This window comes from Jaculus jaculus, chromosome 8 (genome assembly GCF_020740685.1).
Source record: "Jaculus jaculus isolate mJacJac1 chromosome 8, mJacJac1.mat.Y.cur, whole genome shotgun sequence".
Lineage (NCBI taxonomy): Eukaryota > Metazoa > Chordata > Mammalia > Rodentia > Dipodidae > Jaculus > Jaculus jaculus.
The window spans coordinates 150,866-172,877 of NC_059109.1; the positions used below are offsets into that span (position 1 = coordinate 150,866).

The following is a 22,012-nucleotide window of genomic DNA, read 5'->3' on the forward strand; positions in this document are numbered from 1 at the left end:
ATGGTGGCGCACACCTTTAATCCCAGCACTGGGGAGGCAGAGGTAGGAAGATCACTATCAGTTCAAGGCCACTTTGAGACTATATAGTGAATTCCAGGTCAGCCTGGGCTAGAGTGAGACCCTATCTCAAAAACAACAAACAAAAAAACCCATATTTTCATAAAAACGACACCAAAACCCCAAAAGCCTGTAAGCCTATTGGGATATGGCTACACCCCTAAGAATAGTAGATGACATTTATTAATTTTTAATCTAATTATTTATCATTTTATTTTTAAAATATTTTTATTTGTAAGCAGAGAGATAAAAAGAATGGGGGCGCCAGGGCCTCCAGCTGCTACAAAGGAACTCCAGATTCATGTGCCACTGTGCATCTGGCTTTAAGTGGGTACCAGGGAATCAAACCCAGGAGGCAAGCGCCTTAACTACTGAGCCATCTATCCAGCCCCCACATCTATTTATTTAGTGCCTATATTAAGGCAGGTGACAAATCTGAATGGGAGGGAAGAAAGAGAAAGGAGAAGTTTCTGAAGGAAAAAGAGGGGGAGGGGGAGAAGCCAGGGACTGAAGAGATGGTTTCGAGGTTAAGGTGCTTGCCTGTGAAACCTAAAGATCAGAGTTCGATTCCCCAGATCCCTTGTGAAACCAGATGTACAAAGTGAAACATGTGTCTGCGGCGACTACTGGGCAATAAATATTTTTAAAATATAAGAAAAAGAAAAAAGAAAAATACCAAAAGAAAAAAAGTTCCTCCAAATACATCTTCCTCCTCAGCTTTATTCTTAGTGGGCTGAGATGAGAAGATCCTGCCTCAGGGTGTGAGGTGACCTACCTGTGTTGATCAGTGATTGGAAAATTCTCTTGAGTGAGAAAGGCGGGAAGTGCAGTTAAGGGTTGGGTTAATGGTTACCCTCAGCAGATTGTTGAGTAATGGAACTATGGAAACCCAGAGGTTGGTGACAGCTCTGAGGAGTGGCAGGGAGGGGTGCACCTTCCAATCTGGGGTGTGAAGAGATTAGGGACTGGTTTACCAAGACAAGGAAGGGAAAGGAAGGAAGTGGAAAGAGAAGCCAGATGAAGGGAAGAAAAGAGTGAAATTGAAAAGCTAGGTCGAGATGAAATTGGAGGGAAGCTTCTCTGAGGCAGGACATAGCAGGCACAGCCTCCTCAGAGCCCCAAATCCAATTAGGCACTGCTGGGTGATTGATGGTCAAGGAAGCTGTGGCTATATCGCAGTGGGAGAAAACACAAGCAGGGAAGAGGCTGCCAAGACTGTTTCAGACTAAAGCTGGCGTGTTTACTGGCGCTTCTCCAGAGAGATCACTGTGGATCAGAACTTCTGATAGTCACTGATCAGTGAGAGAGGACTCTGGGGAGATGGGCTGCTTTGATGTTGCCCTTCTTGTCAATAGAAAGGAGAACTAGGTGCAGATTTTGGGGGATAATCAAATTCCTATACTTCATGAAATCATTTTACATCCTTTTAGGATGTTGCAATTCAAAGGACCAAACACCAAATATACTCTTTCCTGGGAAGTGAGAGGTGAGCTCTCCCCCCCCCCCCCAGGGAGGATAGAACCATCAGAAGAGGAAGGTCCCTCAGGAGGAAACCACTACAGCTAGCTCCCAGCAACACATCCATCACTCCACCTGGTAGGGTCTCTCTAGCCCAGGCTGACCTCGAATGAACTCAGTGATCCTCCTACCTCAGCCTCCCAAGTGCTGGGATTAAAGGCACAGGAGCCCTGTTTTACTTCCAGGTCCTTTCAGGCCACCATGATTTTTTTTTTTTTCTGGAACTGTAGATTTTGTTTTTTAATTTGAGACAGACACACACACACACACACACACAGAGAGAGAGAGGGGGGGGAGGAAGGGAGGGAGGGAGAGGGAGAGGGAGGGAGGGAGGGATGGATAATGGGCATGCCAGGGCCTCTAGCCATTGCAAACGAACTCCAGACACATGTGCCACCTTTTGCATCTGGCTTAAGTGGGACCTGGAGAATCAAACCTGGGTCCTTAGTCTTTGTAGGCAGGCACCTTAGCAGCTAAGCCATCTCTCCAGCCCTGAAACTGTAGGTCTTTTGTTGGATTGACAGTGGTGAGTAGAAGAGAAGGGATGACTGGATAGGAGGGAAAAATGCAGAATATGGAGGCTGGAATGTTTGGGACATATAATGGAGCTTTTTCAGGTCACTTTCAAAGTCAAGGCTCCTAGGCAAAGAAAGAGCCCCTCCTCCTCTATCCTCTGTTTCTTGGGTGTCCCTCAGGACTCCATTCACACTGCTCTGTCTGACCTTTGCTTTATCCCCATGATAGAGCCAGCTACTACCCCACTCACCACTAAAGCAGGGCCCCACCGACGGGCCATCTCCAAGGCAACCTACCAGAAGAGGGCAAACGTCCCAGGAAGGGGCCCACATGGGGCCAGGAGTGGGAGCCTTAGAGCTGACAGGCTTCCAGAAGCCTGCCCCTGCCAGGAAGCCTGGGCTCTGCTTCCTGTTCCCTTAGCACCAGGCCTCTAGGTCTCTCCCTGCCCAGGCTCTGCACTGTTTTTCACCCCTCCATACCCCAACCCCAGGCTCCACTTCCAAGGTCCCCCGTCCCCCCGCCCCCCAGCAGTCCTAGCAAACCAGGAGACTGGTGGAGTCGGGAAGAAATGCAGGTCTTTTCCACTGCAAGATCCCATCTTCAAGGAGAAACCTCAGTTGTTAAAGACCCGACCCTTCTGATTAATGCTGCGGGGAAACTGAGGCAGGAAAAAGAATCCGGGAAATTTCCCAGGACCCCCCCCCCCACACACACACCCTTTCTCCAACATGCCATCCCAGCCCACTCCCTAGGTCGTCCAGTCCCTCCCACTCCTGTCCCCTCCCCAGGTCAGGGCGGGGCAGCCCCGTGAGTCAGCGGCTCCGCAAGCCAGACGGGAGGGGATCGAGGTGGAGGGGCTGGGTGTGGGGTTCCCTGGGCCTGCGGAGAGGCCGAGACTGGAGCGATCGGACTTGTGTGCAAGAAGAGACGGCCCGAAGAGAATTCCGGACCGGGAGACCCGCCTTCCCAGGCCCCGGCCACTCCCAGTTCCCCCAGCGACGGCTGCTTCCTGGTGCCCGACGCAGCCATGGCTGAGGAACAGCCTCAGGTCGAATTGTTCGTGAAGGTAAGAACACCTTCTCCCTCCTAGACCTCCCTCGGAATTCCTGCTGGCCAGCTCTCCCCACCTCCCAGCTTCAGCCCTGAGCCTCCCAACCCCTTTCCTCCGTGACCCACCCGAGCCCCTGTGCAGTACTGTGTGTGTGTGTGGGGGGGTGTTGCAGGACGGAAAGACCATTGCTTTGTGAGCTGGAAAGGAGAATTCTAGAAGCACCCTGAAAAGTTTGTAGGGGAGGTTTCTCCAGCAGCCTGAAGGAGAGAAAATGGGGGAAAAGGGTATTCAGGAGTGAGGAGACTGATTAGAGTGGAGGGGTACAACCTGATGGACGGAAGGACAGAGAAGAGGACAGAGGGAACCCAGCAGGACTTGGAAGGTCAGAGGGGAACTTCAGCTAGGACATGTGTTTCTGGAAAAGAAAGATGGGACAGAGGGGTGTGTGTGGTGTTGGGGAGAGTGTAGCAGCACGGGGCGGCGGGAGGTTGATGGGTGGGTAGGTGGAAGGAAAAGAAAGGAGCGGAAGCAAGGCTAAGAGGTGATGGGATGGCATGATTATCCCGCAACTGGAGGAAGCTGGGCAGCTAGGCAGGAAGCAGAGCTTAGAACACTACCGTGAAGATACCAGGGAGGAAAGAGCTCAAAAGGACGAGGCCTGGAGTGTTAGGTGCAGGAGAAAAAGACTTGCCGTCAGTCTCCTTTCTCTGGGTGTGGATGAGTAGACTTGGTCCCTTGTCATGCGGGTATCAAAACCGCAGCCCATAGCTTTGCCCTGCTCTGCCCAGTCCTCTCCCCTCCAGCACTGCATTCTTCCCCTAGTCTTGGGAGCTGTCTCTGTCCCTCCTTCCCTTCCTAGCTTGGGAGGTCTGTATTCTCCCCACACTCCGTTTCCTGCCCCCCTTCTTCTCTCTCTACGGTGTGTTTTCTCCTGTTTGTTTTCCCCTGTCGTCTATGCTTGGGGTCCTTGGCCAGCCATTTCTGCTCCCTTGACCAGGTAAATTAACTGGAGCCTGGGTCCGCCCGTTAGGTGTGGTTCCCACCTCACTCTCACCCTTGCCTCCAGGGCTACTTTTATTCCAGGGTGAGGCAGGGTTGTAGAGATTCCAACCCTGTGTGAGGAGGGTCATTGAGAACCAAAGGGCTTGGGCTGGGAGCCCCAGAGAGTGAGGGTTTGGGGAGTTGGAGGGGTAGCCTCAGCTGCCCAGGCCTCTTTGTGGTAAGTCCCTGCCCCCACTTCCCTTGCCAGGAAGGAAGCTACTGAGGCTGGAGGCATAGAGAGATGAATCACCCTCAAGTTTGGGGGAGGTGCCCCTTGGGGATGAAGTCACCATTTGCCAATTAGAGAGTAGCCCCCTCTGTAATGCCTTCTGTATCTCTGAGGTGAGGTTTAGGAACACTTGACTCTCCACCCAGTTGCTAGAAAAAGACTGCAAGAAGAAGAGGTGAAACACAATGCAGGCTTCCAAACCCTGCCCCACGTCTCTTTAGACTGCTCCATTTGGGAGGGAACCCACGAGTTCAGGGCCTGCAGTTCCAGCCTCCCCCAAACTCCCCACCTATTCCCCTTTAGGATTCAGATTCTCCAAGTCTGTGACCTGTTCCCTCTACATCATCCCACCTGTCCTTGAATTTACCTCTACCTATATGGGTCACCATGTTCAGTATATGTGGTGCTGGGAATTGAACCTAGGGCTAAGTTCATTCATACCAAGCAAGCACTATATCAACAGAGCTACATCCCTAGTTCACCCACATGTTCTTAATTTCTGGGGAAGCAGAAGGCCTTCTTTGCCAACAACTTCCCTATTGATCTATCTTAAGTTTGACCCAGCCCCAAAGGAGAGGAGAACCAAGTTCTGGGGGTAGATTTTAGTGGATGGCAGTGTATGTGTTGTGGCTAGAAGGAAAATAGCTGGTCTGGGATTAGGAGATACAGAGAATGGCCTGGAAGTGAGGTGCACCAGGTCTGATCTTGGGATGGGGGTTGCTTTTCAGGCTGGCAGTGATGGGGCCAAGATTGGGAATTGCCCCTTCTCCCAAAGACTGTTCATGGTGCTCTGGCTCAAGGGAGTCACCTTCAACGTCACCACCGTGGACACTAAGAGGTGGGTCCACTTCTGTTCCTCTAAATGTCACTTGTGTAGACTCATGTACATATACACACACATACTCACCTTCATGAGTTCTTCCATTTTAGACCTTTCCCCTTCCCCCCGCATCTGGAGCTCATTCCTCTCCCTATATCCCTCTGTCTGCCCTTGAATCTCTGCCTGTCCTGATGCCCATCTCCTTCTCTAGGCGGACAGAGATGGTGAAGAAGCTCTGTCCAGGTGGGCAGCTTCCGTTCTTGCTGTATGGCACTGAAGTACACACAGATACCAACAAGATTGAGGAATTTCTGGAGGCGGTGCTGAGTCCTCCCAGGTATAGGGGAGAAGGGGAGCTGGAAGGTCCCTGAGAACAGTTGAAGAAATGAAAAAGAGAGATGGCAGTGGGGCTGGGGCAGAGTAGCTTTGCTTTGCTAAAGCTGCTCCATAAAGGAGCTTCATTTATCTCTCCTGCTGGCTTTCAGGTATCCAAAGCTGGCTGCACTGAACCCTGAGTCCAACACAGCTGGTCTGGACGTATTTGCCAAATTTTCTGCCTACATCAAGAATTCCAACCCAGCACTCAATGATAGTGAGTCCTATGGTCAGAGGCCTGGGCCCTTGGGAAGGGAGGAGACTTAAGAAAGTTCAGATACCAGGGAGATGGAGCAGAGTAACCTTTTCTGCTCCTCCATCTTTGCTGTCTTCCTGCTTCTTCACTGGCAATGTTGCAGTTACCATTTTGCTGCTGGGACAAACATCTGACCAGAAGCAGCTTATGGGAGGAAAGGGTTTACTTCAGGCTTACAGATTCCAAGGGAAACCCCATCATGGCAGAGAACACTGGCTCACTTCAGCATGCACAACAAGAGGAAGAAAGCAAACACAGTCAGAGCTCAAACTGGCTCTCCATACCCCCATAGGGCTAGCCTGGAGATTGGCCTCAATGACATGCACTCTCCAGCAAGGATCTGCCTGTTTACATTGGCTGGAAACCCTGGCATACCCATTCTCTCTCTCCCCCACTCTTTATCAAATAAATAAATAAAAATTAAAAAAAAAAAATCTGAGTCTATTAAAAAGAAAAAAAAACAAAAAACAAAAAACTAGCCAGGCAGGGTGGCGCACAACTTTAATCCCAGCATTCGGGAGGCAGAGGTAGGAGGATTGCCGTGAGTTCGAGGCCACCCTGAGACTCCATAATGAATTCCAGGTCAGCCTGGGCTAGAGTGAGACCCTACCTCGAAAAACAAAAACCCCAGAAAAAAAGAAAAAAAAACAAACCTGAGGTCTGGAGAAATGGCTTGACAGTTAAGGCGCTTGCCTGCAAAGCCTAACAACCCAGGTTCAACTCTCCAGGACCCATGTAAAGTCAGATGCACAAAGTGTCACATGCATGTTCATTTGCAGCAGCTGGAGGCCCTAGCACACCCGTTCTCTGGTCTCTCTTTTGGCAAATTAAAAAAAAAAAAAACAAAAACACCTGAGTCTCACTGGGTGTGGTAGTGTGTCTTTAATCCCAGCATTTGGGAGGCAGAGGCAGGAGATCCATGTCAGCCTGGGCTAAAGTGAAACCCTACCTTGAAAACAAAGTGAATAAAAACACCTGAGCCTATGGTGGAAATACATTTGCATTCAAATCAACACAGGCAGAAACTTTTTAAAAAGGGTTTATTTTAATTTATTTTCGTTTATTATAGAAAAAGAGAGGGAGAGAAAGAGAGAGAGAATAGGTGCACCAGGGTCTCTAGCCAGTGTAAACGAACTCCATACACATGTGCCACCATGTGCATATGGCTTATGTGGGACCAGGAACATAGAACCTGGGTACTTAGGCTTTGCAGGCAAGCGCCATAACTGCTAAGCCATTTCTCCATCCCTAAAGATTTTTTGTTTTGTTTTGTTTTTTCAAGGTAGGGTTTCACTCTAGCTCAAGCTGACCTGGAATTCACTATGTAGTCTCAGGGTGGCCTTGAACTCATGGTGGTCCTCCTACCTCTGCCTCCCAAGTGCTGGGATGAAAGGTGTGTAGCACCACACCCACCTGATAAGATTTTATTTTTATTTATTTATTTATTAGAGACAGACACAGGGAGAGGGAGTGAGAATGGGCACACCAAGGTCTCTAGCCACTACAAACAAACTCCAGATGCATGTGCCATCATGTGCATATGGTGTATGTGGGACCTGGAGATGCAAACCTGGGTCCTTAGGCTTCATAGGTATGTGCCTTAACTGCTGAGCCATCCCTCAAGCCTGCAGAAACTTTTAAACGTTTTTTAAAAATATTTTTCAAAAACTATTTTTATTTTATTTATGTAGTTATTTGACAGAGAAAAAGGAAGAGAGAGAGAATGGGTACGCCAGGGCCTCCAGCCATTGCAAACAACTCCAGACGGTTGCTCCCCCTTGTGCATTTGGCTAATGTGGGTCCTTGGGAATTGAACCTGGGTCCATTACCTTTGCAGGCAAATGCCTTAACCGCTAAGCTATCCCTAATTTTTTATATTTATTTATTGAGAGGGGATGCCACTGCTTTAGCAAACAAACTCCAGATGCTTGCACCACTTTGTACATCTGGCTTATGTGGGTCCTGGGGAACTGAACCTGGGTCCGGATTTTCAGGCAAGTGCCTTAACCTTTAAGCCATCTCACCAACCCACTTATTAAATATTTTATTTTTATTTATTTATCAGACAGAGAAAGAGGAAAAGAGAGAGAGGGAGAGAGAGAATTGAACCTGGGTCCTTTAGCTGTGTAGGCAAACGCCTTAACCACTAAGGCATCCCTGCAGCCCTAATCCACTTTTAAACTTTTCTCTTTTGTTCCCTGTTTCTTCTCCATCCCCAAACATTAGTTGGCTGCTGGCCTGTCTTGACATTTAGGGTCATGCTTTGAAAGTAAATCAGACTGCTCGACTACATGTCCACAGAGCTCTGTGACTCCAAGCCATTCATGTAACCTGCCTATAAATCCACGTCCATATCTATAAAATGAGAATACTATCTGTTTCAGCACCCAGCTTGTTTTGTTTTTTATTTTAAGGTAGAGTCTAGCTCTAGTCCAGGCTGACTTGGAATTCACTCTATATTCCTAGGCTGGGCCGGGCATGGTGGCAGACGCTTTTAATCCCAGCACTGGTGAGGCAGAGGTAGTATGATTGCCATGAGTTCAAGGCCACCCTGAGACTACATAGTGAATTCCAGATCAGCCTGAGCTAAAGTGAGACCATACCTCAACAACAAAAAAAAAAAAAACACATACACATTTTTTTCCCCTCAGGCTGACCTTGAACTCACTGCAATCCTCTCATCTCTCCCTTCTGAGTGCTGGGATTAAAGGTGTGTGCCACCACACCCAGCTCTCGGTTCATTTTTCTATCTCTTTCTCTCTCTGCTTCCTTCCCTCCTCTCTCTCTTTCTCTTACTTAGAATCAAATCCAGGGCCTCCCACATACTAAGCAGGTAGTCTTCATCTGAGCTCCACTCCACTCCCGGAGGTTTTCTTGGACAGACTGCCTTCTCCCACTTTTTATTGTTCTAATCAGTTTCCTCTCTTGCACAGATCTAGAAAAGGGGCTCCTGAAAGCCTTGAAGGTTTTAGACAATTACTTGACATCCCCTCTCCCAGAAGAAGTGGATGAGACTAGTGCTGAAGATGAGGGCATCTCTCAAAGGAAGTTTCTGGATGGCAATGAGCTCACCCTGGCTGACTGTAACTTGTTGCCTAAGCTTCACATAGTGCAGGTGGGTGGTCCCTGTGCGAGGTGATGCAGCTACTGGGGTGACTCTTTTAGGTTTCTTCTTCTTTTTCTTCAAGGTGGGGTCTCGCTGTAGCCCAGGCTGACCTGGAATTCACTATGTAGTCTCAGGGTGGCCTCCAACACACAGCAATTCTCTGACCTCTGCCTCCCAAAGGCTGGGATTAAAGATGTGCACCACCACGCCTGGCAAGGTAGCTTCTTTCTTGGGATGTTGTGTTACCCATGCCGAACCACTGCCCAGTGGCTCCAGCTCACCCTCAGCACTTGTGGCTCTCTGGAGAGACATATATTCCATAATACAAACCATGAGGACACACGACCTGGTCAAGGTTCACACATTCCAGTGTCACTTTCAAGAAGGCTCTTCCTGTGTCTGTGTCACTGCTGACTCTCCATATCAGACAGAGAAGGCTTCTGGCCTAAGCAGTTGCTCTGTGTAGCCTCAGCTTTCACTTCCTCTCAAGGAAGATCAAGTGTGACTTCTGTTTTTGTGGTGACCTCGAGGATGAGGATATAGCCTAGTTTGTACATAGGACCAGTCTCACTCTGCCATACTAATGGAGTCATGAGTATGTGTTTACTTGGCACAGACAGGCAAAGGAACTAGGGAAAGAACTCAGGAAGCTCAGGGTGGAAGAGCAAGGTGGTTTCAGGCCAGCCTAAGGCTATGTAAATTGACCCTGTTTCAAAAATGCAAAAAAAATGGGCTGGGGGATTGGTAGGGCACGCCTTTAATCCCCAGCACTCAGGAGGCAGGTAGGAGGATTGCCTGGAGTTCAAGGCCACCCTGAGATTACATAGTGAATTCCAGGTCAGTCTGGCCTAGAGCAAGACCCTACCTCACCAAACAAACAAAAAAAAGCAAAAAAGAACACCAAAAGATGTTTGGTAATTGGTCTTTGCCCACAGAGGGGTTGACACCTGATAGAAAATAAAACATTCAAATGAAAGTTAAGTAATAATACAAGACTAAAAATCAAATGGAACACATTCAAAAGGAGAATTTAAATCTGAATTTTTGTATGTGTGCTTACATGCTGGGACTGGAACTCAGGGCTGAGCCATACCCAAGCCTATCTGTGTGTCTCTCAAATCAAGAGAATAAGTGAACTATGAAAAGGGTGATGTGCAGAGGGTCTGGTTACTAATGACAGAGATTTCAGTAAATGCAGAGAAGGGATTTGTTTTTGTTTTTGTTTTTCGAGGTAGGGTCTCACTCTAGCTCAGGCTGACCTGGAATTCACTATGGAGTCTCAGGGTGGCCTCGAACTCATGGTGATCCTCCTACCTCTGCTTTCCGAGTGCTGGGATTAAAGGCGTGTGCCACCACACTTAAACTAGAAGGGATATTATAAAAGATGTTGAGGGCTGGAAGGATAGCTTAGCGGTTAAGGCGCTTGCCTGCAAAGCCAAGGGACGCAGGTTCTACTTCCCAGGACCCACATAAGCCAGATGCACAAGGGGGCACATGCATCTGGAGTTCCTTTGCAGTGGCTGGAGGCCCTGGCATGCCCATTCTCTCTGTCTTCCTGCCTATTTCTGTGTATCTCTCTCTCAAATAAATAAGTAAATATAAATTAAAAAAAAATAAATTGAAGCCGGGCGTGGTGGCGCACGCCTTTAATCCCAGCACTCAGGAGGCAGAGGTAGGAGAATCACCATGAGTTCGAGGCCACTCTGAGACTACATAGTGAATTCCAGGTCAGGTGAGACCTGGTCCATGTGAGACCCTACCTCAAAAAAAAAAAAAAAAAGAAGTTGAGAAAACCATGATGGAGAAAATTTCATCTTGGAGATAAGAGTCAAGGCATAGCCATGCATACCTATTATCACAACACTGGGAGGCTTTGGCAGAAGGTTCAGAGTTCCATCCTGGACTATGCAGAGAGACCCTGTCTCAAATAGCCAATGGGCTGCAGGGGTGGCTAAGTGGTTAAAGCACTTGCCTGCAAAACCTAACAACCTGGGTTTGATTCCTCAATAGCCAGGTAAATCCAGATGCACAAAGTGGCCATATGTATCTGGAGTCCATTTGCAGCGGCTGGAGGCCCTGGTGTGCCCCTGTTTGTTTTCTTTCTCCTTTCTGATTGCAAATAGATAAATAAAAATATTAAATTAAAAAAGAAAAACACAACAAGCTGGCTGTGGTGGCATATACCTTTAATCCCAGCCCTTAGGAGGCAGAGATAGGAGCATCACCATGAGTTCGAGGCCACCCTGAGACTACATAGTGAATTCCAGGTCAGCCTGGGCTAGAGTGAGACCCTACCCCCCAAAAAAAAATTTTTTTTAAAGCAACAACTAAGCCGGGCATGGTGGCGCACGCCTTTAACCCCAGCACTTGGGAGGCAGAGGTAGGAGGATTGCCATGAGTTCGAGGCCACCCTGAGACTACATAGTGAATTCCAGGTCAGCCTGGGCCAGAGTGAGACCCTACCTCGAAAAATCAAAAAAAAAAAAAAAAGCAATAACAAAAGAACCCAGCGGAATCTGCAGGCAGAGAAGCTAGCTAGTGAAGGTTTGCATGCCTAGACAAGGCTTATCTGTAGACCTTGGAGGGAAGGAAAGGTCAACAGCGAGGCAGCAAAGCAAGTGTGATTTTCCTGGGGCTTACATGTTGGTCTCTCTCCAGGTGGTGTGCAAGAAATACAGGGATTTCTCCATCCCTGAGGCTTTCCGCGGAGTGCACCGGTACTTGAGCAATGCCTACGCTAGGGAAGAATTCGCCTCCACCTGTCCGGATGACGAGGAGATAGAGCTGGCCTATGAGCAAGTGGCCAAAGCCCTCAAATAAAGCCCGTGTTCTCTACGAGGCCTTGGGTGGCTTCCTACCCAATCAATGGACACACTCCAAACTGGCCAGTGGGCTGAGAATTGAGGCGCTTGTGCAGGGTTGGGGGTGGGATAAGGGATAAGATTTTTATTGTGGGTGGGTAGGACAACGCATTTCAGTAATAAAATACGGAATGGAAATCTGTTGTTTTTACATAAAAAGGGGGCTGAAGTGTGGTGGGCATCGGGTGGGTCAGGGATCTTGGGCTCAGGGCATCTACCATGAATTAAACCTGTTTGCATGTCGTCTGCCATTTTTGGTGTCGATCTATCACAGCGTGATCCTGGGGTTCAGGTCTCAGTTGCAGCCCCGCCGCCAGGGCCAGCCGGATCTGGGTGGGCCCGGACAGCGTTCGTGGGGCGGTGCCGAGTTCCTGGAAGAGGGGGGCTCAGTCCTAGTGGGGTGGGCGCGGCCTAGCAGGGCGGATGGGCGTGACCTGGATGAGTCCCGCCCCGTCCCGCTTAGACAATGCCCCGGAGCCGCCAGACCATCGAGCCCCCGCCCCATGGTACTACGTGAGCGTTCCTATCCCGGGGAATCCCTACAAAACCCGAGCTCCCAGTCTTCCGGGCCTGGAGACTAGGACTTCTTCACCAACACTTTCCTGTGGGGGTGGGACCCCACGCCGAGATCACCACCGACGCGCAGGAGTCGGGGTAGCTGCTGGTGAGTCTGGGGAGGGGGCTGTCTCCCAGACCGTATGGGAGGGGATGGAGTTTGGGGGTGCTGGACCGTGCTTGCACTGGACGGAATGCGCGGAAAGCCTGCATTTGGGTGAGATGGGCGGGGTAGACGTCGTTAGAAGATGGACACGGGTACCAGGTTCTGGAGCCAGCCCGCGCCCCGGAACCACGCCCACCCCCATTTCCCCGCCCCTCGAATTTCTTTTCCACCCCTCCCAGTCCTCCGGGACCCGGTCTGGTTTATACTGGGTCGTATCACGGGCAGCGTGACCGGCTGGGGGTGGAGAAAGGGTGCTTAACTCCTTGGACTCTTTGCCCCTTCCAAACCCTCTTGCTTTCTCCTTCGGGTATTCAGGACTTGCATCCTCCAGTCCCAGATACCTTAGCTTTCTCTTCCTGTCCCATAACCCCTGTGGGTCCCTGGGCAGGACTTCGGGTCTCTCCTGCAGCGAGCCGCTGAGAGTTAAGGGGGCGGGGCCGCCACATTTTTGGAGAGTGAGCGCATCCTAGCGGCTGCCAAGAAGGGCGTCGGGCTGGGACCTCTCGGACCCCCCAGCAGGGGCAACAGGTGTTTGGAAATTAGGGATTCGAGTCTGTCTTGATCCCTGAACTCCCCTCCTAGCAGATCCACGGCGTCGACCGGAGAGGAGGGTCTGGAGGGGGAGGGGCAGAGTGGGAGGGGCGCTTGGAGATGGCCAGAGGAGACCTAGGCTCTGTTAACACTCCCCCCACCAACCCTTCTCTGCATTTCTTTCTCTACCTTCCCTCCTTCTGTCTCTGTCCCCCCACCCCCAGACAGGTGGAAGTAAACACGAAACAGAAATCAGCTTGGCTGGAAGGAACGTCCGTGTGGATGGGATGGGGACGCCGGGGGAGGGGCTGGGTCGCTGCTCCCATGCCCTGATCCGGGGTGTCCCCGAGAGCTTGGCGTCCGGGGAAGGTGCGGTGGCCGGGCTTCCAGCTCTGGATCTAGCTAAAGCACAAAGGGAGCATGGGGTGCTGGGGGGTAAACTGAGGCAGCGGCTGGGGCTGCAGCTGCTGGAACTGCCTCCTGAGGAATCATTACCGCTCGGACCGCTGCTGGGAGACACAGCCGTGATCCAAGGAGACACGGCCCTCATCACCCGACCCTGGAGCCCAGCCCGGAGGCCTGAGGTGAGCGCCGGGGTGCGGGTGTGTGTGTGTGTGGGGGGGGGGCAGCGTTGTACTGGATCTCTGGGGCTTGCAGGACGCTGAGAGTGGGGAGGTCCCATCCCCGCTCTGTCTCCTCCCTCCCCAAGATTGATGGAGTGCGCAAAGCTCTCCAGGACTTGGGGCTGCGCATAGTGGAGATGGGGAATGAGAACGCGACGCTGGATGGCACCGACGTCCTTTTCACCGGTGAGGCTTAGGGGGCAGCCAGCAACCCTGTGGGCTTTGGCACGGGGAAGCTGACTCTGGGATTATAGTCGGATCTCCGTCCTGGTCTGGTTTCCAAACTCACTGCCATCCTCAAACCTCCCCGGGGGCTCAGGCCGGGAGTTTTTTGTAGGCCTCTCCAAGTGGACCAACCACCGAGGTGCTGAGATCGTGGCGGACACGTTCCGGGTGAGGGGCGAGCGGGAGCATTTGGGGGAGGGAATGGGGCGCAGGTGCTGGTGGGCGTGGACGGGGAGTCCCCCCCCCCCCCACCGGGAAAGACCAGGCCCAGGAGCGCCCCGCCCCTTTCGCATCCTAAAACCTCTCCCTTTGTTCTTAGGACTTCGCGGTCTCCACGGTGCCAGTCTCGGGCCACTCCCACCTGCGTGGCCTCTGCGGCATGGGGGGACCCCGCACTGTGGTGGCGGGCAGCAGCGAGGCCGCCCAAAAGGCTGTAAGGGTGAGGAGGAGCGGGGCTTACGAAGGGGGCGTGGCTCCTCGCTGGGGCTGCAGGTTGCTGGCTGGCTAACTCAGGGGATTGTCTCCAACCAAGCTGTTCACCTCGTGCGAAGGAACACCCTAGTTAACAAAGGGGTGCAGGGTGCACAGGACTGACGAGTCGGCTAAAGCCTGTAAGCGTTATGTACTTGCTGCCATTCTTTAAATGTAACCCTGTGCCAGGCCCTTGGCTCATGAGAGAGCAGGCAATCTCAACTTTGGAGAACTCCGAGTGATTCCAACACTTCCTCCTTCCTCTCCATCCAGGCAATGGCAGCGCTGACGGATCACCCCTACGCCTCACTGACCCTCCCAGACGATGCAGCTGCGGACTGTCTCTTTCTGCGACCTGGGTTGCCTGGTGCCACCCCTTTCCTCCTGCATCGCGGAGGTGGGGACTTGCCCAACAGCCAGGAGGTGAGGGAGGGCAAGTGCCCCACCACCAACGAGAGAAAGAAGACTCCATCTTTCCCCAGTGGGAGGAAGGAGGGCACCTTCTCCAGAAACCTGGGTGGAGCCACTGCCAGCTGGCTAGCCTGGGCGGGGGGGGGGGGGGGGTCTCTGGCCTTAAAATCTTACACCTCTCTTGGGGACTTCCCTGCAGGCACTACAGAAGCTCTCTGATGTCACCCTGGTACCTGTGTCCTGCTCAGAACTGGAGAAGGCTGGCGCAGGCCTCAGCTCCCTCTGCCTGGTGCTCAGCATGCACCCCCACAGCTGAGGGCCTGGCCGACCAGGGGTAGGGATGCATAGAGGTACAAGGGGCAGACAGAAGATGGGGAGTAAAGTGGTAGTGGGAAGAGGCCCGCAGGATAGGGGAGGGCATAGTGTAGGACAAAGGATAGAGGCCACTGGGCGAGTCTTCTCTGTCAGAACCAATAAAATAAAGTTGGCCTTTTAGATAGATCTGTGGCTGATGTCTCATTCGGCAAAGGAGTGGGATGGGGCTGAAACCTGAGGATGGGGGTCAGCACTGGAGAGGAGGACTCTGTCATTCAAAACTGTCCTGTACTAAGTCGGGCGTGGTGGCACACACCTTTAATCCCAGCACTTGGAAGGCAGAGGTAGGAGGACCGCCATGAGTTTGAGGCCACCCTGAGACTACATCGTGAATTCCAGGTCAGCCGGAGCTAGAATGAGACCCTACCTCAAAAATAAATAAATAAATAAAAACTCCTGTACTTTCTGACTCACTGCCCAACCCTGTCATCAGTACTCAAGCACAAGAGGGACAAAAGAAGGCTGGAGAGATGGCTAAATGGTTAAGCGCTTGGCTGTGAAACCTAAGGACCCCGGTTCAAGGCTTGATTCCCCAGGACCCACATTACCCAGATGCACACGTCTGGAGTTCGTTTGCAGTGGCTAGAAGCCCTAGTGTGCTCACTCTTCTCTTTCTTTCTCTCTCTCTCTTCCTCTTTCTCTCTGTCTGCCACTCTCAAATAAATATTTTTTTTTTAAAAAAAAAGGGACAAGGGAGAGCTTGTATTAAGGATAGCTTGTAAAGGGCAGAAAAGGGACTACATGAGTGGATTTATCTAAATGTCAGATGATAGAGGTATTGGTAAAAGCTGGGTGTGGTGACACATGCCTTTAATCCCAGCACTTGGGAGGCAGAAGTTGGATCACTGAGAGTTTGAGGCCACTACAGAGTGAGACCCTACATAAAAAAAAAAAAAAAAAGCCGGGCATGGTGGCACACACCTTTAATCCCACCATTTGGGAGGCAGAGGTAAGAGGATCACTGTCAGCTCAAGGCCACCCTGAGACTACATAGTTAATTCCAGGTCAGTTTGAGACATTGTGTGACCCTACCTCAAAAAAAAAAAAAAAAAAGGAAAATAGAAATTCAGACACTGGTAGATAACATGTCCACCTTTATTTGATAAGAGAAGAAGAAATGATGTTTCCAGGGTCTTTCATTTTCATTCATCTACTGAGGCCTAGCGGTGATAACAAAAGGGGTCAGTTTGATGTCAGAGAATTCTCACAGCTGGTGAAAGTTTCTCACAAATCCAGAGACAGGTTGTGGTGGAATACTCCACAGGAGTCCATTTCTATGAGAAAAACCAGAGCTCCCTAGAGTATCAAAGTTTATGCAGAAGCCAGTGAGGAGGGTGAGGAAGGGCTTCCCAGGAAAGGCTACATTTGAACCTAGTTCTGAGGATAAGAGTCAGCCCAGCGGTGAGCGGAGAGGAGAAAGGGATCCAGGAAGAAGGACTTTCACTGGGCCAAGGCAAGTTTTGGGGCATGTGTACCTGTATGCCTGGCAGAGGTCATCATGAGAGGGAATAACAGATATGCCCAAGAAAGGACAAAGTGCTGGGCATCTATCTGTACTGAAAGTCTGTAGTTCTGATAAGGGAGCTAGCTTGTCAGAAAGTAGCAGGCACTTGAGAGGACCTGTCAGGCTTCAGAGAGGAAGATGAGGGTGAGGTGATGAGGGAGGTATATTCTGGTAGCAGCAGTGGACAAGAAGAAGCGTAGAGATTTGACAGTGGCATTCAGATAGAAAGGCAGAACTGGGTGTGGTGGTGCACTCCTGCAATCTCAGCCCTGGGCAAATCAAGGCATCAGGGTCAGGAGTTCAAGGTCACACTAGGCTACATGAGACCCTCAAAAAAAAAAAAGAGAGAACTTGGATGACTCCTTCAGGGGGCGTGATGACAAGAAGGCAGTGTTCATGACTCCAGTTTCTGGCTTGGGCAACTGGGTTGATCAAGAGAGAATGCAGAGGAGGGAGGGCTCAGTGATGGGCTTGGAAGATGACTGTGTGTTAGGTTTCCTATGCCATGTGCAGAATGTATGGGGCCTGCTTGGACAAGGTGTTCTAGATCTGAGATCTGGGTGGGAGAGAGTTCTGGACATCATTTGGGGACCAAGGATTAGCCATGGATAAGAGCTTCCCAGAAGACAGGAAAAGGAATAAACCTAGAATGGTGGGAAGTCTAGGAGGAAGTTACCAACAACAAAATAAACCAACATTTAAAGAAAGAAAGTCAGCCAAGCATGGTGGCTCATGCCTTTAATCCCAGCTCTTGGGACGCAGAGGTAGGAGGATCACTGTGAGCTCAAGGTCAGCCTGAGACTTCATAGTGAATTCCAGGTCAGCCTGGGCTAGAATGAGACCCTACTTCAAAAAACCAAAAATAGGAGTCAGGCATGGTAGTACACACCTTTTATCCCAGCACTCAAGAGGCAGAGGTAGGAAGACTTCCATGAGTTTGAGGCCACCCTGAGAATACATAGTGAATTCCTGGTCAGTCTGGGCTAGAGTGAGACCCTACCTAAAAAAAAAAAAAAAAGGACTGGAGAGATTGCCAAGTGGTTAGGGCGCTTGCTTGCGAAGCCTAAGAACGCATATTTGAATCCCCAGATCCCACATAGCCACATGCAAAGTGACACAAGTGTGCAATGTTGCACATATACATACGGGGACATATGCATCTGGAGTTCGAGCACAGTGGCTGAAAGGTACTGGCGCATCAATTCTCCCTCTCCCTCTGCCTCTTCTCTCTCTCTCCCTAAAAAATAAAATAAAGAGGGGCTGGAGAAATGGCTCAGCAGTTAAGGTGCTTTCCTGCAAAGCCCAACAACTCAGGTTTGGTATGACCTAGGTTTGGTTCTCCAGTACCCACGTAAAGCTAGATGCACAAAGTAACACATATATTGGAATGCATTTGCAGTGACCTGGTGCACCCAGTCTCTCCTCATGCAAATAAATTAAAATGAAAAATAAAATAAAGAAAACCAGTGAATGATAACATGTCTACTGCATTCCTGACAACCTTAGGGAGAGTAGACCAGTGATTTCAGCCAATAATCAGTGAGAGTAGAGACAAACAAGGGCAGCAGCAGGTGTATGTTCCACACTCACGAAGCTTGACGCACTAAAAATGTAGATGGTTGGTAGAGTGCTACCCTGGAATGCACAAAGCCCTAGGTGGGACCGCTAGCACCACATAAAGTGAATGTGGTGGCAAAAGCCATTCCTAGCACTCAGAGGAAGAGGTAGAAAGAGCAGAGTCCAAGGTCTTCCTCAACTACAGAGAGTTTTGAGGCCAGCCTGGATTACAACTAGATCTTGTCGCAAAAATAAATAAATAAATAAATAAGGCTTGATTGCCCGGTGAGGTGGTTCACGCCTTTAATCACAGCACTGGGAGGTCAAAGTAGGAGGATCTCTGTTAGTTTTAGGCCAGCCTGGGACTACATAGTGAGTTCCAGGTCAGCCTGGGCTACAGTGAGACCTTACCTCAAACAATAATTAAAAAAAAAAAAGCTTGATTGGAAAGGGAAGGAATAGAATAATTATCTGGGAGCCAGGTATGATAACACAGGTCTTTAATCCCAACACTCTGGAGGCAGAGGTAAAAGGATCATTGTGAGTTTGAGGCCAGCCTGGGAATACAGCATGAGTTCCAGGTCAGCCTGGGCTGCAGTAAAGAGTTACCTCAAAAAAAAGTTTTAAAGAATTGCCTGGTGTGGTGGTGCACGCCTTTAATCCCAGCACTTGGGAGGCAGAGGTGGGAGAATTGCTGTGGGTGTGACGACAAACTGAAACTACATAATGCAATCCAGGTCAACCTGGGCTAGAGCTACCTCAAAAAACAAAAATGAAAAAGAAAATTAAAGAAAAGAATAATAATTATCTGGGGGTTGGTGGCCTAAAATGGGAAGAGAGGGTTTGATTAGGTTTAAGGCATTGTGGGTGAAAGAGACATGTGACTTAGAGGAAAGATGGGAGTAACTATGGAGTGGCAGAGTCAGTTTGGGACCCAGTACTCAAGACTTCCTAACTAGCGCTCATTCTATCCCACAGTTTCTTCCTCTTCCAGGTGAGGGAGCCAAGAAGGGGATGGGAGTTATGGAGAGCCAGGAGCTCCCAATTTGGAAGGTTTGGAGCAAGAGCTTTCCTTCAAACCACAACCGCATAGATAGTAGGGGCATCAGCAGGGGCCACTGCAGATGGCCGCCTGCGCCTTCCGAGGGCCGCGTGGTCCAGATCCGCATAGAGCAGGCTCTGAAGGGGGAAAAGACAGGAGGCAGGATGTTCAGCCGACTGATAACCTACAATCCTGGCTTTTCTTGGTAGGGACGTATGTAGGACAGGCTGGCCTCCATCCTGCTGCCTCGGCCACGCGCCCAGCTAGACTTCTTTGTTGGACCCGCTTTCCTCCGCGATTCTGGCTTGCCCCTTCCAGTCTGCAAGCCCTTACCGGCTCCAGGTCCGGGTCCCCTAGGATCTTGGGTTCCTCCTCTAGGGGCCTCTGGGGCTCTGCCGTCACCGCTGGAGCTATGTGGAGGGTGGGGGACAAGGTGACCAACTTTGCTGGAAGCACTGGCACATCTGGGGATGGGACTGTATATGGGTGGGGTCGAGTCTCACCAAATACGGGGAGTGGTCGAATCGGGGGTGGGGAAGAGCGTCTGTAAGGAAGTGTGACTGTCGCCAGTCTAGTCGCACAGGTTCCGGTCGGCTGCAGGCGGCGCCAACGACAACTCGTGCAGCTTGCAGGCTCCGACCCGCAAAACAACTTGGGCTCCTCCCACCAAGTCCCGCCCACGAGGCTCGCTCTTATCCTTCTGCCCTTTGGGATCCATTCCTCCAGCCCCGACTTCCCCACAGTCAGTCCACAGACGAGTGCGCACACTCGCGAGGGCTGGCTTCTTGCATGCTCCATGCCACCTCCAAGAAGCCTTTAGGGCTTTCGGGAGAACCCCTTCCTACTTACTTATTTATTTGTTTATTTATTTATTAGAGAAAGGCAGAGAGAGAACGGGCAAGCCAAGGCAAACGAACTCCAGACACATGCACCCAGCTAGTGCATCTGGCTTTACGTGCGTAATGGGGAATTGAACCTGGGTCCTTTGGCTTTGCGGGCAGGCGCCTTACCCGCTAAAGCATCCCTCCATCCCAAGACACCCCCCCACACACACCCCGCCCCACCCCTTCTCAAATTTAGTTCTGAAACTTGGTAAAAGGTTCAGGTCCACGCCCCATCGGACCTGGCCACGCCCCACGTGCTCACCTGCGCCGCCAGTAGACCACGCCCAAGACTCCCAGTCCCAGCATCAGCCCAACGCCCATCAGCGAGAACAGGACCTGGGGATACCCCGACCCTGGGGGAACCGCGTGGCGGGAGGGTTGTCTAAGTCAAGAATGAGACCACACGGACCTGCTAGCTCCTCCCACTCGGCAGGGCTTCTCTGTCCAAATTAAGTCCCCTCTGCGTGCGGGCCCGGCCCCGCCTGCCTACCGTGGGTAGAAGCCGGGACCCTGCAGGCTTCCCTGTCCCCCAGCACGCGAAGCACCGTGCGGCTCTCGCTCTCGTGACGCCCCTTGCAGAAGAAGGTGCCTGAGTCCCCCGCGCTCAGGAGCAGCTCCAGCCGCTGGATGCCGGGCTCCAGGGAGCGCAGGCGGCCGGAGAAGCGCTGGAGGGGCGGCACAGCTGGGGTCCCGCTCGACGACGCCCACAGGATGGGGCGGCGTCCTTTAGGGAGGCCTTGGCAGGCGGGGAAACTGGGCGCCCAAGCCCAGCGGATGGGGTAGGCGACCCCTATGCAGGAGAGATTCAGCCGGTCTCCTGGACGGCCGTCCAGAGAAGCTAGGAGATGGGGCAAGGGATGTGGTTAGGGCTAGACTGCTCTCCACCCCCCCACACACACACACACACGGGGGGAGGGGGGAAATCTCTTTCCTCTGCCCTTCCACCACCTTCGTCCTTACATCCTACTCCCCAGAAGCCCCTTCTCAGCCTCACAACCTCCTCTTCGTTGACTTACCCCCCGGGTCCCCGCGGGTCCTTGAGAGTAGCAGCGACAGCAGCTGCAGAACCAGGGCCATGGCTGGGATGTAGTGGGGAGAGGCAGCGAATGAATCAGCTGGGAGACCGGAGGGAAGCTGGGGGCAGGGATGGGGATACCGCCGGACTGGAGGGCTCTGATAAGAGGGGCGGGGCTGCCAGTTCCTAGATCCATCTGGGAATCCTAGCAAGACAACTCAGAACTTTCAAAAGGCTCTCCTAAAATTTGTGTACAGGCCCTTTGCATAAGTACTTTTGCAAGCTGAACTACTCTAGCAGGCCACGTCCCCAGCACCATCAATTCCCCGGCTCTGCTCCCTGAGTACACATCCCCAGCCTGCCACTTACTAGCTGTGCAGAGTGGGCAAGTCGCTTAACCTCTGCCTGTTCATTCAGCTGTAAAAATGCACAGGAAGGCACCAATATGTTGAAGGATGTCGTGAGAACTAAATAAATATAGGTAAGACACCTAAAACAATGGCTGTCATATAGGAACACTAAGTGCCTGTCGTTGTTATTATTTCTGTTCTTATTTTAGATCCTACCTCATCTCTGGGTGCCTACGCAGCCCAGCCCCACCCAGGGTGCTTCACCCAAACACAATGGAGTGAGGTCCCATGATCTTCCTGTAAATCTAAGGCACCAAGCACATCCTTAGCAGGTGGGTGTGGGCCTTCAGGACACACAGCCTCAACCCCCACCTGCTATGGTATTGCAGAAGCCCAACAAGAAGTCAGTTACTTTGCAATTCACTTTCTGCCTGCACTCCCTAGCCAGTGCCTCACAGGAACCTAAAGTTGAT

General features: G+C 51.3%; 3 protein-coding genes across 9 annotated transcripts; 2 read left to right on the forward strand and 1 right to left on the reverse strand.

Annotated features, from left to right (window-relative positions):
• Positions 1–2,918: 2,918 nt before the first annotated feature.
• Positions 2,919–11,968, forward strand: Clic1 (chloride intracellular channel 1). The gene is made up of 6 exons (XM_004671861.2): positions 2,919–3,157; positions 5,141–5,250; positions 5,444–5,569; positions 5,718–5,824; positions 8,797–8,978; positions 11,628–11,968. Exons 1-6 carry the CDS (start codon positions 3,119–3,121, stop codon positions 11,787–11,789), a joined length of 726 nt encoding a protein of 241 aa, XP_004671918.1. The 5' UTR covers positions 2,919–3,118; the 3' UTR covers positions 11,790–11,968.
• Positions 11,969–12,262: 294 nt separating this feature from the next.
• On the forward strand, positions 12,263–15,313 carry Ddah2 (dimethylarginine dimethylaminohydrolase 2). Of its 2 annotated transcripts, none has more exons than XM_004671862.2 (7): positions 12,263–12,494; positions 13,307–13,666; positions 13,792–13,891; positions 14,025–14,098; positions 14,250–14,369; positions 14,675–14,824; positions 15,012–15,313. In XM_004671862.2, exons 2-7 carry the CDS (start codon positions 13,370–13,372, stop codon positions 15,126–15,128), a joined length of 858 nt encoding a protein of 285 aa, XP_004671919.1. In that variant the 5' UTR covers positions 12,263–12,494; positions 13,307–13,369; the 3' UTR covers positions 15,129–15,313. The 2 variants fall into 2 exon arrangements, with proteins under 2 accessions (XP_004671919.1, XP_045012461.1); XM_045156526.1 differs by lacking the exon at positions 12,263–12,494 and adding an exon at positions 12,800–13,079.
• A 3,637-nt stretch (positions 15,314–18,950) lies between these two features.
• On the reverse strand, positions 18,951–21,263 carry Mpig6b (megakaryocyte and platelet inhibitory receptor G6b). Of its 6 annotated transcripts, none has more exons than XM_004671864.2 (6): positions 21,191–21,263; positions 20,665–21,012; positions 20,437–20,527; positions 19,794–19,834; positions 19,624–19,700; positions 19,218–19,427 (listed from the first exon to the last, which is right to left on the reverse strand). In XM_004671864.2, exons 1-6 carry the CDS (start codon positions 21,249–21,251, stop codon positions 19,323–19,325), a joined length of 723 nt encoding a protein of 240 aa, XP_004671921.1. In that variant the 5' UTR covers positions 21,252–21,263; the 3' UTR covers positions 19,218–19,322. The 6 variants fall into 6 exon arrangements, with proteins under 6 accessions (XP_045013328.1, XP_004671921.1, XP_012807534.1 ...); XM_004671865.2 differs by having other exon boundaries at positions 19,247–19,427; positions 19,624–19,731; XM_012952080.2 differs by lacking the exon at positions 19,794–19,834 and having other exon boundaries at positions 19,624–19,723; positions 20,434–20,527.
• Between the last annotated feature and the right edge of the window lie 749 nt (positions 21,264–22,012).